The 22155-nt window shown below is 64.3% G+C and overlaps 1 protein-coding gene across 4 annotated transcripts in view; it reads left to right on the top strand.

Moving 5' to 3' along the window:
• Positions 1–1495: 1495 nt before the first annotated feature.
• Positions 1496–22155, top strand: part of PEMT (phosphatidylethanolamine N-methyltransferase) — a 39519-nt gene continuing 18859 nt past the window's right edge. The window contains exons 1-2 of one of the 4 annotated variants that reach the window (XM_067021809.1): positions 1496–1727; positions 9720–9827. In XM_067021809.1, the coding sequence (XP_066877910.1) occupies positions 9735–9827 (93 nt within the window). In that variant the 5' untranslated portion in view covers positions 1496–1727; positions 9720–9734. Of the gene's footprint in view, positions 1728–2462; positions 2688–9719; positions 9828–22155 lie in introns of those variants that run through there. The other 3 variants (XM_067021810.1, XM_067021808.1, XM_059048898.2) reach the window with 3 other exon arrangements.

Below are 22155 nucleotides of genomic sequence, written 5' to 3'. Positions count from 1 at the left end.
GGTGGGGGCAATCAGGCCTGGATGTAGGAGGGGAGCCGGGCATCACGGCCGCGGCCCCTCAGTCCCCACCTGGTTTTCAAGAACTCCCGATGACCTGGTTTCTGGTGACCTGTGGTTTATGCCACCGCACCAGCCTCCCCCTGCTCCCCACCCCTCAGGGGTAGCTGCCCAGCCTGCCTCCTCACCCACGTCCTCCCGGGGACTCGCAGGCCTCCTAGCTAGTACTCGGCTCCCCTGGGGCCCGTCACGGGCAGTCCTAAACCGCACCGTGTTCAGGAGTATGATCTTAGGCAAGTCTTGATTGTATGGAAAGGAGGGAGACGGGCATCTGTTGAGAACCTACTGGGTGCCCGGCATCTTGTGCACATCATTACCGCTAATCCTAACCTCAGCCTCACTCGGGAGATACTATCGTACCTATTTTATGAACAGAAAATAGACTCAGAGTAGGGGAAGGTTTAGGTTTTACCCAAGGCCACTCAATAAGCAAATGTTAATTTTAGTAATAAAAGCTGTTTTTGGTGATTGGTGGGAGCCAGGCAGTCAGATCCAGGGCCACTGGGGGAGGGAGGACGGCAAAGAAATGGCTGTGAGCTTTGATCCCCTCCTAGCAAAGGTCAAACTCCTGGCCAGAGAGGTCATCTGGAGATGTTTGTCCTGGAGCTGACTGGGAGACACTCATGATAAATGGCTCCCATATCTGAAGAGCTATCAAGGGGCAAAGGGAGATAACCCTGAGGGTAGAAGGGGGCTGTTTGTTAAAGCTCCAGCAAGAGGGACTTTGGGTCGGTATCTGGAACAAACATCCTGTTCAACAGAGAGCATGCTGCCTCAGAAGTGACTTCTCTGTTTGCCAGGGATGCCGGAAAAGGCATATTCCCCTGAGAGAGGTCGGCCTGGGGATTCCCCTGCAAGCTCAGACCTGGGAGTTTTCAAAGGGCCAGGCAAGACTTCTGCCCCCAGATATCTTAAGCAGGAGGTTTTTGATCTGAACAGTCCCGATCGATCACACTGGAAGCTGAGTTTGGCTTCTGCACATCTGGGCGTGTTCCTTTCATGGAGCCAGAGTGGTGGGGGGTGGGTAAGGGTGGAGGAGTGGATTCCTCTAGTTGCATCAGCTATGGTGTGACCTCTGACGTTTACCTTTCTTTGTTCCCAGATAAACCAAATACACAAAGACTAATTTTCCTGGCTTAATAAAAGAATGGGGGGCAGGGGGCGGGAGGAGAGTGGCCTGGTAGGTGGGGAGAAAACTGGGGCTTGGGTGAAACGGACTGTATTGGGGGGGGAGTGCTCCCTGGGGGCCCTCCCCCTTGGCGGGCTCCCCAGAATTGGCTCTGGTTCCGGAAGGCCCTGCCTGGACACCCTGACAGGGTGGTCAGTGGGCAAACCAGCCCTGCAGCACCTGCTGTGCACCCAGCCTATTCGTGGCCAGTGGTTCTCAAGCACTTCCCACGGGTCAGGTCCTGTGCAGTGGGTTTTACCTAACCCTTTTACTTTTGAGAAAACGAAAGTTGCCTGCAACCACAGAGCTAGTGCATGCACCAATGCCAGCATCCTTCCTTTCTCGTGGTGGGCCTGCCCCATCCTAGGGATGCTGTGGAGGTCAGCACAGGGGTGGGCACACGGTGGCAGCTCACAAATGTTCTGGGCTGCTAGGTGCTGAGGGCCAAGGGGGAGAGAAGTGGGCCGGAATCAGGAAGCAGAGGGACTGCCACGGCTCCCAGGTATGTGACACCTAGCTACCAAAGGGGCTCTCTTGGGATCCAACCAGCTAAAATCCCACCTACTTTTCTAAACCCCTTCCCTCCCGCTGTCCCCCCTCCACCACTACTCCAGCCTTTTCCGGATTCCTGAGGACCCCTCTTGTCTCCCGGCACCTGCACAGGTGGTCCCTCTTCCTGCTCCCGCAATTTGCATGTCTGCCACCTTCTCCCGCGCACAGGCCTCCCTCGGGCCCTTCCCTGAGCATTCCAGGGCAGTGTCCCCCGTTTTGCCATCCCAGCCCGCATCAAGCTGTAACCCTTTATTGCTGCTCTGCTCTCATCTCCCAGGGGACAGTGAGGGCAGCCCCGGTGAGTGCTCGAGGGCAAATGGAGGAGGGGTCGCAACCGGGTGGGGGGGCGGGAGCTGCGGGGTGTGCCCGCCCCCCGCCACAGGCAGCCTCAGGAGGGGCGGGGGGCCGAGCCGGCCAAAGTCCAGGTCCGCGGGGCTGCGCAGCGCGCTACTTAAACCTACAACCCGCCGCAGCCGGCCAAGGACAGGGACACCAGGTCAGTTGGCGGGCCGAGTGGGGAGCCGGGGGCCGGAGGCCGGCGGGCGGGGGCCCAGCAGCCGCGTGGCCTACTCGGGACTGGCCTGCGCCGCAACGGGCGGCCCTGGGACTTGTAGTTCTCGGCTCCGCAAGAGGCCGGTGCGAGCTCGGGAGCGCGGCGCTGCGCGGGGACGGGGACTACATTTCCCAGAAGGCCGGGGAAGGGCGGTCACCGGGAAAGCGCCGCGTACGGTGGCGCTTCCCGAAGGGCGCAATGGGGTCGGTCTTGGAGGTTGGGGGCTGCCGCGAGGCCCGCGCTTGGTCCCTGCAAGGCGGCCCGCGGCCGATGGGTCCGGGCCGGGCGGGGCCCATGCGTAGCTCGGTGGCGGCGCCCGACTGCTGCGGGGGCCTCGGCAACCTGGACTTCAGGAAGGTACAGACCGCGCCGGCAGCCGGGCCAGGAGGGGGGGGGTCGCTAGGGCTGCTGGGTCCGCGGCGGGCGGTGCCACCGCCTACGCCCGGGGGCGGTGCCTCCGTTACCAGGCAACGGGGGCGGGGCGGGGCCGCGGGTGCCTGTGTGTGAGTGCGAGCGCGCGTGTCCGCACCCGTATCCGCGCGTGGGAGCGCGTACACGTGTGCACCTACGGGAGCGCTAGGCTCCATGGAGGAGGCACCCGAGCTGAGGCCGGAGGACAGGCCTCCTCCCGGGTGGACGGGCAAGGAGTTCGGGGCCTGCGGAGCCCTGCGCGGGCCGGGCCGGGATGGGCCAGGCCGGACCTGGTTCGGAAGACCAGCCGGGCTTCTGGCCCCGGCCCCGGCCCTTAGAGTCTCCTCTGAGACAAGACATTAACCTTTTCGGCGTCAGCCACTCCCCGTGGAGCCCCCGAGAGGTCCCTGCCCGAGTCCGCCTTTTGTGGGCCATTCATTGGTATAGCCGGTACCCATCGAGAGCAGGTGTCCACTGAAGAAAAACGCACAACCTAATGGTTGCGAGTTGTGTTCTACCGGGGGGCCTTACTGAAGACTATAGCCCAGGAAAGAGCCTCTCAGTAGCTCTGAGGGGGAGCCAGGATATATAGGAGTTTTTGCTGGAAAAAACCCCACATCGAACATCAAAAGATTACTGCTAATCACAAAAAAAACCCAGACATCTTGTACATGATTTTAGCACTCTTCTATTTGTGGGAAGATGCAAGCGTCTGGGCTCCTTGAAATGATTCCTCAGATCTGCATCTTAACCGCCTGGGGCCTGTCTCCTGTTTTTCTCCATCCTGAGTCCCCCTCAGGGTGCACTGTGGGGTCGGCAGCAGCAGCCCATGGCTTGATGGGGGACGACTTCCCTTGTTTACCGGAATGGCAGGCGACATTCTTTGTCGGCTCTCACTGACCTTTCACTCCACTGAGGCTGGAAACTGAAAATTCTCTGCCGGAGATAAAACTGGTCAATGTTTTAGAAACTGGCTTGTGGGGAGGTGGGTTGAGATCCTGAGATAGCCGGTCCCTATCTGAGGAGGTGACCTCTGATCTGAGCCCTGAGTGATACGCCCTGCCTGGCTTGGGGTGGATGCTTCATGGTTGAGAACTACCGGGGAAGAATGAGGCACCATTAACTGGAGGTGGGGAAGCCTTCGGGGCTTCTGGTGGAAGTCAAGGGGGCAGTGGGCCCCGCTGCAGGGTTAGGGTCCTGCCCTCAGGTCTGAGCAAGACCTGTGTTCTAGACCTAGCAGCGGGGGAGGGGGAGATTTCCTGGGTGTGTGTGGGAAGGTCTTTTCTGCTCTCCTTCCCTTCCCTGTGGGGCTGTGCAGTTGGAGCGATCTGGGAGCCTTTCGGGGGACAGGTCAGGGTGACCCTCGTTGGCTAACATTACGTTTTTTTCCACTGCAGCCCTTATTGGTACAGTTAAGCTTCCTGTTGCCAACATCATTGAACGTTGTGTATTTGTCCTACTTGGCAGCCCTCCTCCCTCCTCAGTGAAAACCTCTGGTTTCGAGAGACGTCATCCTCAGGATGGGTTCTCTGCAGCTGGGCGTCTGAGCTGCGTGACGGCAGCGGGTTGGCCCCGTGCCGTCCCTTGGCGGTAGTATGTCACGCTGAGAATCTAAACTCCCCTAGTAGCCACAGTTGAAAAAGTAAGAAATCGGTGAATCACTTTTGACAATATATTTGACCCAATACGTAAAATGTGTCATTTGATCACGTGGCACCTCACGTCCTCAGCAGCCACACGTGTGCTGACGTGCTCTCATGGGCACGGTGACCCTGACCACTAGCTCCTGGGCCTGCTCCAGCTGGTGCGGAATCTGGGCTTTGTTTTGAGCTTAGAAAGTCCCCCCTTGGGCTGAGGCGTGTCCCCGCTGCAGCCCCGTCGACCGAGGCTCTCCCCGCGCTGGACTCAGCCAGCCTCCTCAGCTCGGCAGCTGAGTGAAGCCCGCTGGCTGGTGGGCGGGCGATGGGGCCGGACTGAGGGGCTCCAGTGGGGCCTCGGGGTGCTGGCTTCTTTGGGGGCACAGGCTGCCAGGGCACGGTCGGGGGGCCCCTTTCATGCCCGTTTCCAGACGGTTCTCCAGCCCTTGTGAGCGGTGGGTGGCGTAGGTGTCAACAGGGGCCCTTCAGTTACCTGCTCTGTAAAATGGGACCTTTGTCAGCTGTAAAGTGCAGCCCACCCGAGGGTGCGGGCTCTTCAGAAGGCAAGGGCCCTGTGTTCAGGCAGCACGGAGACCGTGCCGGGAGACAGGCCCCTTGGGCTGCACGGTCCCTGTTTGTGACTCAGCTGTGACCATTTGGGAGGCAAATCCCAGGGGCAGGTAGGAGCTGCCTTCCAGGGAGAGATGTTTGCCTGCTACACAGAGCTGTTTTTCAAACTCTTTGGGCGTTATCACATTAGTTAGAATAAACAGCAGGCCATTTCTCTGGACGACTTACTGTGTGAAGCTCTCAAGGACATAATTTTTGTCTTCAGTGTTTTTGGGTCAGAGTCCAGACCTTGGGCAAGTCACGTAAACGGGCAGAACCTCGGTTTCTTCTGCCTCTGTTGAGATGATCGTGGGGCTTTACTCATCCATCTGTCAGTACAGATGTTTTTTTTTTAAGAAAAATATTTATGTGTTTTGGCTGTGTTGGGTCTTAGTTGTGGCACGCGGGATCTTCATTGAGGTATGTGGGATCTTTAGTTGTGGCGCATGGGCTTCTCTCTAGTAGTGGCGTGCGGGCTTCTCTCTCTAGTAGTGGTGTGTGGGCTCCAGAGTGCGTGGGCTCTGTAGTTTGTGGCACGCGGGCTCTCTAGCTGAGGCACGCAAACTCAGTAGTTGTGGCGCGGGCTTTACTTGCCCCGCAGCATGTGGGATCTTAGCTCCCTGGCCAGGGATCGAACCTGCATCCCCTGCATTGGAAGGCGGATTCTTTACCCCTGGACCACCAGGGAAGTCCCTATTTGTGTTCTTTATTTTATTTTAATTTTTATGGTATTGTATTGTATTTATTTATTTATTTTGGCTGCGTTGGGTCTTCATTGCTGTGTGTGGGCTTTCTCTAGTCACGGTGAGCGGGGGGGGGGCTACTCTTCGTTGCAGTGCACGAGCTTCTCATTGCGGCGGCTTCTCTTGTGGCGGAGCACAGGCTCTAGGCGCGCGGGCTTCAGTAGTTGTGGCTCGCAGGCTCAGTGGTTGCGGCTCATGGGCTCTAGAGCGCAGGCTCGGTAGTTGTGGCGCACGGGCTTAGCTGCTCTGCGGCTTGTGGGATCTTCCCGGACCAGGGCTCGAACCCGCGTCCCCTGCATCGGCAGGCGGATTCTTAAGCACTGCGCCACCAGGGAAGCCCCCTACTTGTGGTCTTTAACAAGGATCTTTCTGGTATTGATTTCTAGTTTGATTCTGTTATGGTTCAAGAACATACATACTTTTGCTTTTTCTTTTATGTGCACTCGAGGGGGGCGTGCCTCCAGCTGTTGTGGGGGGCTGGTGCTCAGGCCCACCTTGTGCTCACCGATTTTCTGCCTGCCTGTTTGGGCCTCAGTTTTTTAGTCTGAAAAACGGGCACGTCTCACAGGGTTGTGGGCGGGCTCAGTCACAGAGTCATAAGTGAGCTTCCCGTATCATCTCACCTAATCCTCCTGATGGTCCCAGGAAGGAGGTGCCACCCCTGTCAAAGTTTGCCCAGGTTCCCACAGGGCATCGGGCCCTGCCTCGGGACAGGCTCTGCAGCCTCTGGCCCAGGGCTCGGTCAGCTGGCTTCCTGTCACAACTGCCTTGGACACAGAACGTGTCCTTAGGTAAACAGACTTAGGCACCAGCATAGCAGGGCCTGTCCGGGGCCCCTGAGGGTGAATGTAGAGAGAGGTCTGTGGCTTACGGCCCCGCGGAGGAGAGGAGGCCCCAGAGCCACTCCCAGGTAGGGCCCACCTTGCCCCACGGACGCGGGACCCCACGGGCCCTCAGAGCCTCACCGCACGTGGCCCATGACAAGCTCGTTGGAGGAAGAGTGTGAAAAAACAGCTTCCTGGAAGGAGTCATGGATTCGGGGCACTGCGGCAGCCGCTGGCCGCCGTCTGTGTTGTAGCAAAGCAGAGCCTTCAGGAGGTCTCCGGGGCCGGCCCGCGCCCCGTCCCCGCGTGTGGGCCGCGCCGCTCGCTGGCTATTCCTTAGGAAGGGAGCATTCCCCGAGGGCCCCTCCCGAGAGCATCACAGGGAGGGGCCCTACAAGCACCCTCTGCCCCTTGTACCTTGGCACCTGTTTTCCCCTCATCCCCCTGGGCGGAGGTGGGCCACGGAGCTTCCTGTGGTCCCTCCCGGAGGGGGAGGGGGGGCCCCCAGCCCAGCCTGGATTATCCGCTGCCCAGAGACCTTCTTCTGCGCCTGGTGGCCCCGCCATGAGGTCGCGGCCGCCTTAGTATAAAGCTTCTTTGTGGCCGCTCCTCCTCGTGCGTGCCCCAGCCTCGGGGCTTGCAGCAGAAGTTTCCCGGTAAACGTCTCCTGGATCACCGAGAAGGCCCAGAGACGGAGGGCAGCTGGAGGGCCGCCCGCCCCGCTGCCCCCACCCCGACCCCCTCCCTCGGCAGTGAGCGGTACGTGGGTCCCACCTGCGGTTGATGTGACTTTGATTCCCTGGGCCCGGAATCTGGAATCCGGAGGCGCTGGCCTGGCCTGGCCTCTGGGAGCCTCTGGCTTGATTCTCTCTGAGCCGGTGCCCAAGGTGAGGTGGGAGAACTCATATAGATGTGCATTGGTCTTGTTGCAGGGGCTTAGCTCGCAGACCCCCAGGGTGGAGCCTCCCGGGGAGGCCCAGTGTCTGCTGAATGAGGAGGAGTGGAATTCTTTAAAATATCTGGAGCATTTCCCCCTGGGCCCTTTGGGGAAAGAGGGGGCAGTTCCCAGTTCCCCTGCTGACTTTCTTTCCTGAGGTGTAATTCACGTAATGAAGTCGCACCCAGATGGAGAATTCCCATGGGTCCCCGCCACCCAGGCTCAATCACCCCGGAAGATCCCCGCGCCCCCCCAGGCCGCCACTGGACCGCCTGCGGGCTTCCTCCTGCTTTACCGTCCAGGGCCTGGGTGAACGGGAGGCCCTGGCCGCCATCGGCACCTGCTTCCCACGTGGGCAGGCCTCGTGCGTGACCCTTCACCCTCTCTCCTCTTGGCCCCGGGTCACCCGTGGGGCAGGAGGCACAGCGTGAGGGCCCCTGGGTTTCGCCTGGGACTGTGGGATTTCCCACCCTTGCAGAGGTGACTGGCCCTCCCCCAGCAGCTCCTGGCTCGCAGTGAAAAGTGACAGAGCCCGAGGCTTTGTGAGTGGCGGGGCCTGGAGAATCTGACCCACCGGCAGCCTCAGTGAGCTTCTCCATAAAATGCGTAAAACGCCAGGATGCTAACATTTAGCCCCTAGGCTTGGTGGGACGATTGCAGCAGAGAATGTTTTACTTCTCTCTACTGAGCGGGCCCAGGCTGCGGCCCCCCGTGGGCCCTGGCATTGGCGGGTGTTGGCGTCCCCGCGGACACGCTCGCCCCTCTGGAGGCAGGAGGATTCTTTTGGTTCGGAGGAATGGCGTCCTCGGGCGGAGCTCCTTGAAAGGGGGGCTGGCTGACAAGGACACCCTTGTCTGCAGAAGTGCCCTATCAACTCCCGTGGGAGCGGTTGCTGTCGTAAGCGTCCGCGAGCTGCGAGAAGCGTGTTTTGTGTGCGGCCCGAAGCTGGATGTGGCGATTCAGCGGGCAGGCCGGGGCTGGGGGCCGTTGGCAGGAAGCGTGGTTTACGCACCCGGCTGCCCCCGAGCTCTGCACCCTGGGCACGGCTGGCCCGCCCGGAGTGGATTCCACGCCGCCCCCACCCCAAGCCAAGGCTTGTGACTTACCTTCCAGCTGAGACTTACTGTTATTCTGAATTGCGTGTGGAGAGCTGCCATGACTTTCTAAAAAGAAAAGGAAAAATACAAAGGGTAATGCAGGGACTCAGTGAACACTGACCACGCAGAACGTCAGCGGCGCCTCATGGTTTTTAAAGAGAGAGCTCAGCATTGGAGGCACCCAGCTGTTTTCTCCTCTTGTCCCTAGAGGCAGGGTCTTAGTTCTGTCCCCGGGGACATCTGGGCCACGTCTGGAGCCGTTTTCGGTTGTCACAGCTGGGGAGGGCGGCCGTCACGGAGTGGGTGGGGGCCACGGAGAGTGACCGGCTGGAGGGTTGACAGCGCGGAGGTGGGGAGACCCGCCCCGGACACGGGGGGCAATGAGGCTGGAGCTCAAAGCCGGCCCTCTCCACACACAGGAGGGGCGCTCGGCGCTGTGTGGTGGGACCGTGTCTGACACGCGTTTGAGAGCACGGCAGGTTGACACAGACCCGGTCTGCTTCAGTTCCCTGGTTTAGCCGCCTCGGGGACGGCGCATGGGGTTTACCCGAGGCCCCGGCTCGCACGCCTGTGCCCCGCGTGCAGCTAGGGAGAGCCGTGCGCGTGTGTGTGGGCTCTCGGGGCGGGTGCCCGGGGCGGGGAACCCCCATGCTCAGGAGCGCCGGTCCAGTGTCTGGGAAGGGGACGCTGCATTTTCCCGGTTCCCGGGGGCCGAGCGTCTTCACACGGATGTCGGCCCCTCGGGTTGCCTCTGGGGCCTCTGAACACCTCCGTCGGGCCCTGGTCACCCCGGTGATGCCGACACGGGTCCCGGCGGGCTCACTGCCCCACCGGCGTGCTGGACACTCACCCTCAGAGCCGCTGGTTTCCTCTCTGTGCTTCCGCCGCCGGCCTGGCCGCTCTCCAACAGGCACGACACGGCCGGTTGGGTTTCGGCTTTTATCGAACGTTTTATGAGATTACGCTGTAGTAACCTGCGCTGGACTTGGACGTGCGCAGGCCTCCTGAGCTGCTCCTGGAGGGTGACTTTGTTTCCGAGTTCTGGGGCTTGTCGCTGGCTCCGGCGTCTGTGCGGGTGGGGCGGGGCAGGGCAGGCAGGTCTCCCGCTGACGCCCGGCTCTGTCCCTACAGGCAGACCTGTGCGTTATGACCCGGCTGCTGGGCTACGTGGACCCCTCCGAACCCCACTTTGTGGCCGCAGTCCTCAGCATCGCTTTCAATCCGCTCTTCTGGAACGTGGTAGGTGCCCCAGGGCAGGCTGGGCGGACGGGCGGACGGGCGGCTCTTGCCTCTCCTCGCCTGTGTCTCTGGCCAGCGTGGGAGCGTCCTCCTGCTTCTGCGTCGAGGTCGGCGCCCGGGGAGGACGTTGGCTGGGGCAGCCCCTCACCGCGGGGTCCCGCGGCGTCTTGGCCTCGGCTGGGGTTGCTCCCCGCCGGCTACACACACAGGGCGGCCGCCTTCCTGTGACTCCCCCGCCGACGTCGCCACTTTTCCTGATCGAGGCTCGGGCTGAGGGGTGCCGGGGGCAGGGAGGAGCAGGCCGCACGTGGAAGGGGAGGCAGGTCTGCGCCCAGGTCTTCTGCGGGTGCAGGGCCGCGCGGAGGCCGGGGGCCTGGGGGGCTGGCCGGGCGGGCGGCCGGGAGGGAGTGGGCTCTGAGCGGACCCTCCTGCCAGCCCTTCTCGGAGACCGTCCTCCCCTGTCAGGATGTGGGGGAAGCCCTTGGCGTTCCTGGTCTGCTGTCTGGCGTCTCCGGTGGGACGCGAGGGGCGGTAGGCGTGCTCCCCGGGCCGCCCCCCGAGGCATCCGCCCGTGCCGAGCCGCGGACGTCCTGTGCTCACCTCGAGGGCGGCTGAACGAGCCTGGGCTCGGTGTCAGCACACGCCGTTCCGGGCTGTCTTCATCTCAGGTGGCCGCTCAGTCCCCGGGGCAGAACGGACGTGTTTGCACCTGGTTGGCGCGTTAGGCCTTCCTTTTCTTCATTGGGGAGAGCAGGGTGGGGGCGGGCTGCTCATCTCAAAGAGGCTGCAGTCAACGCGCCGTCCCTCCCGACGGGCAGACTGCTCTCCTTTCCGGCATGGACACACGGCCTTTGTCACGCGCCCCGCTGGTTTCCTGTGCGCTGGAACCAATGACCACAGACCGGGTACTTTAGAACAGCAGGAATATATTTTCCCCTGGCTCTGGGGGCCACAAACCTGAAACCAGTACTGGTTAAGATCCAGGCGCGGGCGGGGCTGTCCGCCCCCCAGCTCCAGGGGAGGGTCCCCTCCAGGAGGCCCGGCTCCTGTCCTCAAGGCCAGCATCCCCCCCCCCACCTGCCTCGCTCCTATAAGGAAACGGCGGCGGGCGGACAGCAGTCAGGGCCCCGCCGACCCAGGACAACTCCCATCTCAAGACCCTGAACGCAAGCTAAGCCCCCTCTTTGCGGAGCAGGCAACCTCCACCAGTTCTGAGGTCAGGACGTGGACATCACTTAAGCCTGATCTTCAGCTGCCACACCCTTTACCCTTCATTGTCTGGTGCTGCGGGAGGGGAAGGCGCGCTGACATTCTGGGGAAAATGTCCAAGGCTTGGGTTTTTGTCTCATTTTACCGCTGACTTGCTCTGACCCGGGCCTCAGCTGCCTCATCTTCGCTCTGGAGGAGCGGCCTTTGCCCGGCTTTTCTCGAGGGGGGCTGCCAGGCTGTGGGGGGAGGGCAATGGGTGGGAAAGGGTCTGGAAGCACCCGGGCATACTTGGCCCAGAGGAGGAGCAGTCGTGGGGGCCACCCGGGTGCAGGTGCGTCCGGAAGGGCTCTCGCATCAGCGCAAACTCCTAGAGCTGCTGCCTGAGCTGAAGCCCAAGTGCTCTCACTTGTCCCAGAGTCTTATGCCCAGAAAAGCTCCGTGGCCTAGGGATACATCTTGGAGAGTGTTTCGTAGCTGGTGACCCTTTCCTCGCCTCCAGGAATCAGGAATTGGCCCGGGAGAGGCTCTGAGATTCAGGGGCGATGGGTGTGCTTGTCGCTGGCCGGCGCCGGGCCGTGTAGCGCCTGGAGGTGCCGGGGGCTCCCTGTGTTGTCTGGCCGCTGCCCGCTGTGGGGCCCGGAGAGCCCCGTTCCTGCCACCTTTCTTCTGATCCCGCCTCCTGGTCCCCTGCCCTGGCATCCTGAGCCTCAGGAGGGCTAGGATGCGAGGTGGTCAAGACCCTGGCGATGGATGCCCGTGGCACCTCCGGGAAGGCCCCTGGCCTCGCCGTGGTGCCGGATCTGAGATTCTTGTAGTTCCTCCAAAGAGGCATCAGCCTGGAGTGTGGGCTCTGGGGAGGCAGAGTTCACGAGAGTCGGGGGGCCGGAACGCAGGGGTCCTGGGCAGAGAGGGACGGAGAACCAGGCCACCTGGTGCAGCAGGGAATCAGGAGAGGGCGGGGTGGAGCCTGCACAGCTTCCCCGGTGGTACTTCCTGGATCCGGTGCCTGTTGTCTGAGGCTCTGGGCAGCCTCGGAGGGCAGCCCCTGCACTTGGGTACCAGGCTCTGCAGGGAGCGAGGGTCGCCCCGCGTGTACACACCTGTGCCGCCTTTTGCTCTGTCCAGCCGCCCCTGCTGCAGAGGGTCCCAGGTGGCCCAGCGGCTGGTGGCTGTTCCAGCACAGTGAGGGCCGCTGCAGCTCATCGGACTGACCCCAACTGGCCACCAGGCGGCGCACAAGGGCTGCGAGGTCCTCCTGCTTCCAGGGCTGTGCTCGCGGGCAGGGGGGACCGCGGTGAGGAAGGCGAGGGCTCCCCAGCCCCCTGGCTGGGCAGGGTTACCCTTCTTCAGGCTCATCCTGCGGCTTAGCTAGGAAAATAGCCTGGGAAGCATGCACTTTCCACAGGTGTGTGTACAGGGGACCTGCTCCGGGCACGTAACGGGCATCTGTTCATTGCCTGGCTCCCCACCTGTCCGCCCACAGGGCTCCAGGTGAATAATGCACAGGGGGTTCTGTGAATTACAGTAGGAAGAGTCCAGCCCCTGTCCTGCAGGTCACGAGCGAGCGAGGTGGCTGGGCGTGGGCAGCCTGCGCGGGTCCGTCAGCTGTCGGGCGTGGTGCCTTGCTCTGTATCTCCCCACCAGCCCTGGGGAGGGGAGGGGACCGAGGGATGGCACCGCAGGGACGGGGGCAGGACAGCCCTGGGACTGGGGGCTCTGGGGGTGGGGCGCACTCGGCGACGGCCGTCCTGGGAGGGGGAATTACTGTCACCGCCCCCCAGTGGATTTGATGTGCAGACCTGGGGTGGGGGCGGGTCAACCCCAGGTTTTTCAGAAGCAGCAGCTGAGGACCAGAGAGGTGGCTTGATCTGCCCAGGTCACACAGCTTTAGTAAGAGCAAGAGCTGGGCCTGGCAGCTGGGGCTTCCGCTCCTGTGTATCATGCCTGCCCCCGTCCCAGCCCCCACCGGAGGGCCTGCCTGGTGCAGACACAGCCCTGTGTGTCGGCCTGGCCTGGCCCAGGTTGGGCAGGACCCGGGGCCCTGATGGCCGAAGAGGCCCTCACGGCACCTGCCGGGGGTCCAGCCCCGCGGCCTGGGGTGCACGAGCGCGCCCCGCGCTGGCTCCCTGGCTGGTGTGCACCCCGCCCCGCCTGTGTCAGTGTTATGACGGCACGTGGACTTGCTGTGGGCAGGGCCGCCACCTGGAAGGGGTACCCGGGGCGGGGCGGCTGCACGTTCTCGGGCCTGTCCTTGGCCCGCTCGGCCCTAGGAGCCCGGTGCAGCCGTGCCCCCTGCCCGCCCCCGAGTCCTCCCTGCCCGTCTCGCCGGCCCCGGGGAGGGGTGTGGGCCTCTGAGCACACCAGCCAGTCCTGCTGCCGTTGCCTCCTGGCCGGGATTTTTCGCTTTTCTGAGCCTTGGTTTTCTCATCTGTAAAACAGGCGCAGTCGTCAGGGCCTCGAGGTTTGGATACAACCTCGCTTGGAGCCGGCCGTCGGCTGCCACCCCTCCTTCCTCTCCGGCCACCTGGTGCCCTCTGTCGGCCTCGCCCTGGCCGTTCCTCGGGGCCGGGCTGCCTAGGCAGTGATGCCGTCTTGCAGTGACGGGGCTGCACTTGCCGCCCCGCTCCGGCGGGCCCCTCCCCTGCCGGCCGCGCCGTACCTGCCGGCCCGGCGCTCCACGTCAGCCACGCCCAGGTGCTGCATCAGCGCCTCTGAGCCCGTGGCCGTCGCCGTCGCCAGGTGGGGAGAATGTAAGCGTCGGCCCCATCGACCGTCAGGCTGCTCGCTAAAGGACAGAGGTCAGATCTCACACCTCGGCTGGTGGCGGAGGTGAAGGGACCCGGTCCCCTAATGCTGCCTCCCCGTCCTGACGGCCAAATGCCTGCACAAACCGCTTCCCGAGAAACAGACGAGGGGAGAGGAAGGGGTGTGGTTGAAAGCACTGGGGTTGCTTGGCTGGCAGGACCGTGGTCCTCCCGGAGGTGGCCACACGGATGCCATGGGCAGGGCCCTTCCTGGGAGCACTTCCTGGGGCTTAGCGGGTGCAGAATCCGGGTCCCTCCGAAACAAACCCGGATTGCGTGGGAAGGCGTTCCGGCGTGGGGGCGCTCCTCAGCCTCCTCAGGACACAGGCGGAGTCGCAGGGACCTTCACGGGCGGGGAGGGAAAAGGGCAGGTGCTCCCTGCCTGCCCGCAGCGGAGCCCAGACGGCGACCCCGTGGCCGGGTGACGGGCGGAGGACGCTGGCCGGGTCTCCGCGTCTGGGGGCAGTTGGAGCCCTGACCCTGGTTCTCTGGGCCAAGTCTGAGTGTGGCCGGCACGGAGGGTCTCAGCACTCGGTCCCGCGGACACGGTGGGGACGGTGGGGACCTCATGGCCTTTCTAACCCCGCCACCTGCCAGGTGCCTTCAGGCCTGAATTTGTGGAGGTGGTGAGCAGCCGGGGGGTGGGTGGCTGGAACCCCGCGGGCCGTGGTGCACAGGCGGGCAGCCCTCCAGCAGGCGGGGCTGGAACAGTGTGTTGAGAAGACACTGTTCCCCGACACGGATCTGACACCTTCCCGGGTCGGTGCTGACCCCCCCCCCCCCCCCCCCGCCGGCCGCAATGGGGAGCTTGGAAAGTCAGGTGTGAGATCCAGTGGCCTAATTTTAGACCTTGGGTGTGCATGTCAAAACAGCAGGATAATTAAAAGAGAGAGACAGAACGAGGACAGCCCGGCTTCAACCCTTAATTCTGAAGCCAGCACGTTCCCTGGGGGAGCATCACCTGTCACCTGACAGGGCTGCCCGTGGCCTCGGGTGCGGGCGGACAGGAGCAGAGCTTCTCTCTTGGGCCCCGCTCCCCTCCCCGGGCGGAGACGGGCCAGCAGGTGGGCTGAGGCCTCCAGGCTAGAGAACAAGTCACCGGAGGCGGGAGAGGTGCGTTTGTCCAGCACCTTGTGGGAGGAACCTGCTCAGGGCTCACACGGCTCGTTGGCCCCGGGGCTGGGAGGCGGGCCCTGGGCTGTCCAGCGGTTCTGACCCCTCGCCGGCTGTCACATCCCCTGCCCACGTCTCCCTCCTGACCTGCCACTTACCTGCTGTTTGGGGCTTGTGAGAATCATGCGCGAAGTGAGAGCATGTCCCCCTGAGGCCGCGGGGGGGCACCTGGGAAGAGCGGCGTGACCCTCCTCCCCTTGGTCGGCCTCGAAGATGCAGGATCGATCGCTCCAGCCCCCAACCGCCACCCCAGGGTCCCTGCCGTCTGCCCCTCCCCCTGGGCGCGGTCCCTTGTTTTAGTCTCTCTGCAGTTTAGGACGGTGAAGGTTTAAGTGCCGGCCACGCACGTGCACCGTCCACCGTCTGCGGAAGGCGGATGGTGAGAACGGCTGTCTGACCCCCGCCCCGGGCCCCGGACGTGCCCTGCGTGGAGGCTCGTGTGCCCCGAGATGCCCGCCTGCACGCACCGCAGCCCCTGCAGGTCCCTCATCCTTTCGCTCGGGAAAGCAGAGGACGCCGATCGGAGCGCAGTGGTGGGAGCTGGCCTTCGTTAGGGTTCCCTGAGCGCTGGGCCCTGTCCTCACAGCCCCTCTGAGTGCATTTTGGAGGCCACTCACTTTCCCGCCCAGAGGCCTCTTCGCTCTTTCAGCCCCTTGTGGGGATGTCCCGTCATGCACGCACCAGGCCCCACCAGGGGACGAGCACCTGACGTCACACTTTGCCCCATAAACAGCCCTAAAGGAAACGCCCTCATCCTGCTTATCTGCGCACGTCCAGGATCTGCTTCTGGACCCGGAACCTCCGGTCACCGGACCGCGTGGCCGTGACTGCTGGAGCCGGCAGGGAGGCCCAGGGCCCCACGTCCGGAAGCTGACTGGCTGGTGGCTTGCGCGCGACCCTCGACCCCTGAGTGCCGCAGGAGTCCCTGAGCCGCCCGGCCGCGCGTCCCCGAGGCCCCTGGGGCTGCTGCTTCAGCCTGGGCTGGGCAGCGGCCCGGGAGGCTGGGCAGGGTCTTCCGGAGACAGCGTGCTGCCGTGCTGCGGGCAGGGCCCGCGCTGTTCTGTGTTCCGTCTGCCGCGTCCTCGGGGGACCCAGAGCCACGAGCCCCCCCTCGGGTCCCCGGAATGTTCCCGCGGGGGGGGGGGAGGGTGGCGATTAGCACAGAACACGGTATTTTGCCCCAGGCTGTACTCAGTGAGGAGAGACTGTCCCCAGTCACAGGGCTCCGCGAGGGGATCGGGTGCAGCCTTTTTCTGCTTCTCGGTTGCCCGGTGGGGGGGCGGGGAGGGGCGGGGAGGACGTCACAGCCTCAGGGAGCTGCGTGGCCGTGACCAGGACGCGCACCTCCCAGCCCTGAGACCCGGCAGAGCAGCGCAGCTTCTGCCCAGGGGAGGGTGGGTTGTCTGGGTTGTGGCTACAGCAAGTGGGCGGTGGGTCTGGGAGGCGGGCGGGCGGCGGGGGGACACGGGGGCCGCCACGCTGTCCCAGCAGCTTTCGTGGGGACCCGCTAGATTCCACGGTAAAAGGCTAGGCTGCTGTCACTGCGGAGGGCTGGGCCCAGCGCTGGGTCCGGGAGACTTCTGGACAGACGTCCCAGATCGGGCGCGGGCGCGGCCTGTGGCGCCTCTACGTCCCGCCCGCCTTCAAGGCCTGCGTCCACACATTTGGCCGCTGGCGCGGGGCTCCGGGCCACGGGGGGCCGCAGGCGAGATGACCCCCAGCCCTCTCCACACCGCTCCGCTCCTCCGCCGTGGGGCGCCCCTCCGCGCGGCCCCCGGCCTCGTACCTGCTCCCTGCCGGTGTGGGCAGCCCCCGAGCCTGGTCTGTGGACGGCGGGTCCCGGTCAGCCGGGGTTCCTTGTTCGACCCCTGTGATCCCGCGGCATCTGGGGTTTCGGATTTCTTCTCTCTCTGGCTCCTTTCCTTTGTTCCGCTGGCTCCTCCCCGACGTGTGTGGGTCGCTTTGTCACCTCGAGGGCCGTGTCCCTCCCAGCGCCTCTGGCGCTTTCTGGTGAAGACACCTTACCTGCTAAATACCAGGTCCGAGGTGCAGAGTGGAGCCCTGGCCCACCCCTCCCCCCACTCCCCAGGCCGGCACGTGGCCTGGCCGGCTGGACGGGGCTCCTCTGGTCTGGTCCAGACAGCACCCCCGAGCGTGGCAGGCCACGTGTTCCTGCTGGAGGACCCGTCTCTCTGTGTTCTGTGTGGGTCTCCTTTTCAGCCCTCAGGCCTCCCCATGGCCCTACCCCAATTTATTCTTCCTCCCAGCACCCGTATCGCACCCCCAGCGCACCTGCCCCGCACTGGAGGCCCCGAGGGCAGAGGCACGCTGGCCTGGTCTCCTCGGTACCCGTTGGCTTCCGGGGTGGCGGTGGGGGGCAGGCCTGCAGCGTGGGGAGACTGGCCTGGCCTCGGCTGCTCTGTAAACACCTCCCTCGGGTGCCCCTCGGTGCTGGGTTAATCGTCCTGAGTCTCTGCCCGAGGAGGCCGTGCCTGGCCCTCAGCACAGGAGCAGGAGGGGCGCTCAGCTCCGGTCCTGGAGAAACCACGGGCTCCCCCAGCCTCAGCGGGCCTCCGGGCTCAGGCCTGAAGGTCATGTAGACTTGTGCAGAGACCCAGCCCCTGGCCACCTCGTTTCTGTCCTTTAAAAGGAGAGGACACCAAATGGAGCCCAGCGGACAGGGCCCGGGTCGGCATGAGGCAAAGTGAATGGTCCCAGCTCAGCGTTGAGTTGGGCAGCTGTGAGGACACCGAGTGCGTTTGTCGGCGCACAAGCTCAGCAATTATCAGGAACTCCCTGGGACTTGGTGGTGGCCTCCAGGTCATAAGCCGCGGGGTCAGCCGTCCCCTGGAACGGCAGCCCCTCTGCCCCTCTTACTAGCTGAGCCCCCGGGAGTGACAAACGTGCCTGCTGGTTGCCGCCCCGCCTGGGGTGGACGGTGGGGTCGCCCCTCCCCGGGCTGCACTGGCCCCCCAGCATCTTGGTGCTGGTCCCCGGGCGAGAGGCTGGCGGCCGGCGGGGTTGTGTGCGGGACGGGCCGCTCCAGGCTGCTGCTCACGGCCCCGCAGACGCGCGCCCCCGGCAGGAGTCAGAGCCCCCGCGTTTTGCTTAAATCCCTCACGCCCGCCGCCCCGGCCTGGCCACGCGCGCACGGCCCCATCTGCTCCTGCACAGAAAGCCCCGCCGCTCCCGTGAGGCACCCAGGCCATCTGAATGCGCGTCCGGTGGGCTCTGGGCTGCCGGGCTGGGGCGGGACGGCACCTGCAGGTTCCTGCCGCACCTTGGCTGCGGGACACGCTCTCCCCGATGCTGTCGCTCCCCTTTCCCCCGCGAGCGACGGCTTCGCCCACCCCCGCCCGCTGCCCACGTAGAGGCGGCCGCGGACGTGGGCACACAGCAGGCTCGGAGAGGAAGAGGCCCTCCTCGGGGTTCCCAGGCTGCTTGAGGAGCGGGGGCGCCTCCAGAAAGGACTCCGGGGCTCAGAAGACGGCTTGTGGCCCAGGGGATGGAGGGGACAGAGTGGAGACCGCCGAGGACGGGAGGCTCCTGGGCAGGGGGAACTGTTTTTTTAATTTGCAAATTTTAAGCGTGCGGAACAGTGGCGAGACGGGCCTGCCGTCACCCGGATCCCAGGACATCTTGCACAGTTGCTGCCCCTGCGTCGTTGCCTCCCCAAAGCTAAGGACGTTTCCTGCCTCAGCATGACCTCATGATCACGAGAGAGAACGTTGTGAGCAAACTTTGGAAGCGAGAGCAGGGTTTGTTCTGTGTTCTGGAACGAGCCGGTGAGTCATGGCCCCAGGGACAGGGGAGGCCGTCAAGGCCCTGTGGCCTGGAGTCTGGGCGAAGTGAGGCCTGGACCCAGGATTCAGGACGAGGTGGGAGGGGCTGCCAGAGGCGCGTCCTCAGCATGGCCAGCAGCAGGCGAAGGGCGGCGGGCAGCCCCTCTGGGTGGCCGGGACGCGCAGGAAGCTGTGGCGTCCAGGCAGATGGACGTGTGGGGACGCGGGGCCTGTGGCCGCTGGGTGGCCTGGGACGCTGGCACGGAGCAGCCTGCCCCGGGGTGGCCCGGAGGGCTGGGCTCCATGTCCGTGGTCCCGGCCGGCCCGCCTGACGTGCCCAGGAGAGGTCAGGCTCTGCGCGGTGGGGCCTGGTCGGGGATCCGGTGACGTGCCGCCCCGGGGCAGCTGGGGACACCAGTGGCCCTCAGGACTGGGAGACACCTGCTGAGACCAAGGGCCTGGGGCCGTGGCGGCTCTGGAAGGGGCACCGGAGCGTCACCTCCGTCACCAGCGCGGCATCCCCTCCCTCCCACGAGCGTTTCTGGCTCCGGTGACAGAAACACTGAAGGTTGGGGGGTCGTGGGGGGCCGTAAACTGCCCGCATCTCCCCCCGGGCTTCACGCGGCGGAAGCTTCTGTTCCGGTGGGAAAGGGCTCTTGGGCCCCGAGCCATCGTGCCCGGCCCTGCAGGGCGTCGGGGCTGGCGGGGCTGTTGGAGTCCAGCCCGTCCTGGAGATGAGTGCCAGCAGATCGGGGTGGGGGGCAGGGGGAACAGCCTGGAGGCCCAGGGGCTTACTGGCTAGAGACAGGCTCTGGGTTCAAGGCTGGGCTCTCCCACTTCCCAGCTGTGTGGCTTTGAGTGAGTCATTTAACCTCTCTGTGCCTCTGTTCCCTTGTGTGTAAACTGAAGTGCTTTCCTTGTGGGCAGCGGCGAGGACTGAGAAGGTCCCCGGGCGGGTGCTGAACGCAGTAGGTGCTGTGCTCTGATCCCATCCAGCCGTCGTGGGAGGTGCTGACTTCTCCTGGGAAGGCTGTTCCCGAGGTTCGCCAAAGCAGGAGCTCTCTCCTCCGAGGCGCAAAGCCTGTTGTTACAAGGCCCTGACGGCCACCAGGGTCCCCAGAGAGTCGCGTGCCCCGTCAAGCTCAGAGGTCAAGGAAGGCAGGAGCTTGGTTTTGCCGTCTGCCTGCGGCTGTACTCTGAGCCCCGGACGGCCCAAGGGGTGTGTGTGTGACGCCTTCCGTGGCTGCTTCTAGGACAGCACCTTCCAGGGGTCATCCCGCGGCTGGGGAGACGGGAAAGAGGCTCACGCACCAGCACGCCCTAGGAGTCAAGGGTGCAGCAGGTCGTGGGTGTGCACAGAGGAGCCCGGAGCCAACTTTGGGGGTGCTGCGTCGGGAGCCAGCGGCTGCAAGGTGCCCAACATGTCCTGGAGCAGCACAGCCCCCTCGCCATCCCAGGGCGTCTGGTTAAAGCAGAGACTCTGACTCGGCGGGTGTGGGGCAGGTCCTGAGAGCCTGCATTTCAAACAGGCTCCCAAGCTGCCGGTCTGCGGACCACTCTGGGTTTGAGGAACAGGTTTAGAGGCAGCGAGGAGGCCAGCCTGTGGGGGAAGGCAGCTGGAGAGGAGCAGCACCGCGTCCCCAAGCCCTCCTGGCGTCAGGTCCCTCCAGACGGGCAGCGTCCCCGACGGAGAGCATCGTGGCCCCGGTGGCCTCAGGCCCTAGTGACTGCACAGTAGCGAGGGCCCCCAGGCCCGGCTCAGCCCCGCTCACACCTGGTTGCCACGCAGGCTCAGGAGTGGGCGCTGTCCCGGTGGAAAGGTTCAGACCACGCTCGCCACTTTCTTCCACGAAAGACAGTCCCACCAAAGCGCGATGCCCTGCCCTGGCCAGGTCGTGTCCCTGCTGTGGCCCAGCTCGCTCCGGGAGGCTGGTGATGGCCAAGAGATGTGCCTCTCCCAGCCCCGGACACCTGACCAGGAGGTGAGCCGGGGTCTGGGCCACTCTTGGTGACCTGAGCCGGTGATCTCCGTCCCGAGCCGGGGGCCCCGCGGGCCGCGTCATGCCAGTCCATTCAGACGGGGCCTCTTTTTCTGGATTAACTGTGCGGGAGCACAGTTAGGCAAAGCACTTTCCTCAGGGCAGTGCCTGCCTTGGAGGATAAGAGGATTAGCTGCACCCTCGGGCTCCGGCACCAATATTGTGACATTGGCTGCTGGAGCTTCACTAGCCTTCCGGCACATTCTCCAAGGCAGTGCTGGGCGCTGGGCCCATGCCCCTCCTCTCTGGGCAGGGGGCTCACGAGGAGAACCCCCGGGCAAGTCCCGGCCCTGCCTTTGCATCGCGGCAGGTTACCTTCCCTCTGTGAACTGTTTTCACCTGGAAAGTGGTTGTAGAAATATTGATCTGCCTTCTCCCCGGCCACGCAGCCCAGGTCTGGGGCTGACCTTTCAAGCCCAGCGAGTGGGTGGCCTCCTGACAGATGCCACCACTGTCTGCTCTCTGGAGCTGGGGACCAGGCGCCACACCCCACTGATGCCGCCCCCTGGGGGTCCCAGGGCCGAGAGGGGGCAGACGTCTTGTCTTCACCCACCCGGCTCAGCGGGTGACGGGGAGGCTACAAGGGGGCTCCACACTGCTCCCTGCTTCCCAGATGAAAGCGGTCTGGGACAGAGGGGCTCAGGCCCGCCCTCCTGCAGAGCCCCCCCCAACCCTCCCTGCCCTGGACTCCTCCCTCTTCCTTCCTGCTTCCTTCCTGTGTCTCGTGACTCCTCCCCGCTTCCTTCCTGTGTCTCGTGACTCCTCCCCCTTTCCTTCCTGTGTCTCGTGACTCCTTTCCTTCCTGTGTCTCGTGACTCCTCCCCGCTTCCTTCCTGTGTCTCGTGACTCCTCCCCCTTCCTTCCTGTGTCTCGTGACTCCTCCCCCCTTAACTTCCTGTGTCTCGTGACTCCTCCCCTCTTCCTTCCTGTGTCTCTGTCAGGGCTCAGGAAGGGGTCTCTGTGCCCCAGGCCTTGGCTCCTCTGTCGGCTCCACGTCCTGCCCCCACCTGGGCCTCGGGCTGTGCACTGTGGCAGGTGTCCCCCGAGGGTGCCCTGCCATTGCCATGTCAGTCTTCCCAGCCCACCCTCCTGGAGTCGCACGGCACGGGGTGGGTGGCCACAGGTGCCGGGACCGCTGAAGGCTCGCTTCCCTCGACGCAGCAGACGCGCGTGCGCAGAGAATCCTGGGAGCAGCTCTGCTGACAGCAGTAGAGCCCGTGACGCAGGGCCCCCAGCTGGGGTGCGTGAGCCAGCCACGGGCCATCCACGCACAGCTCCCTGGACGGTCTGGTGGCCACACACGCTGGAGAAGGCTGGACGG

Source organism: Kogia breviceps, chromosome 19 (genome assembly GCF_026419965.1).
Source record: "Kogia breviceps isolate mKogBre1 chromosome 19, mKogBre1 haplotype 1, whole genome shotgun sequence".
Taxonomy (NCBI): domain Eukaryota; kingdom Metazoa; phylum Chordata; class Mammalia; order Artiodactyla; family Physeteridae; genus Kogia; species Kogia breviceps.
The sequence above is the reverse complement of the archived record's forward strand: the minus strand, read 5'-3'. Positions and strand labels throughout refer to the sequence as shown.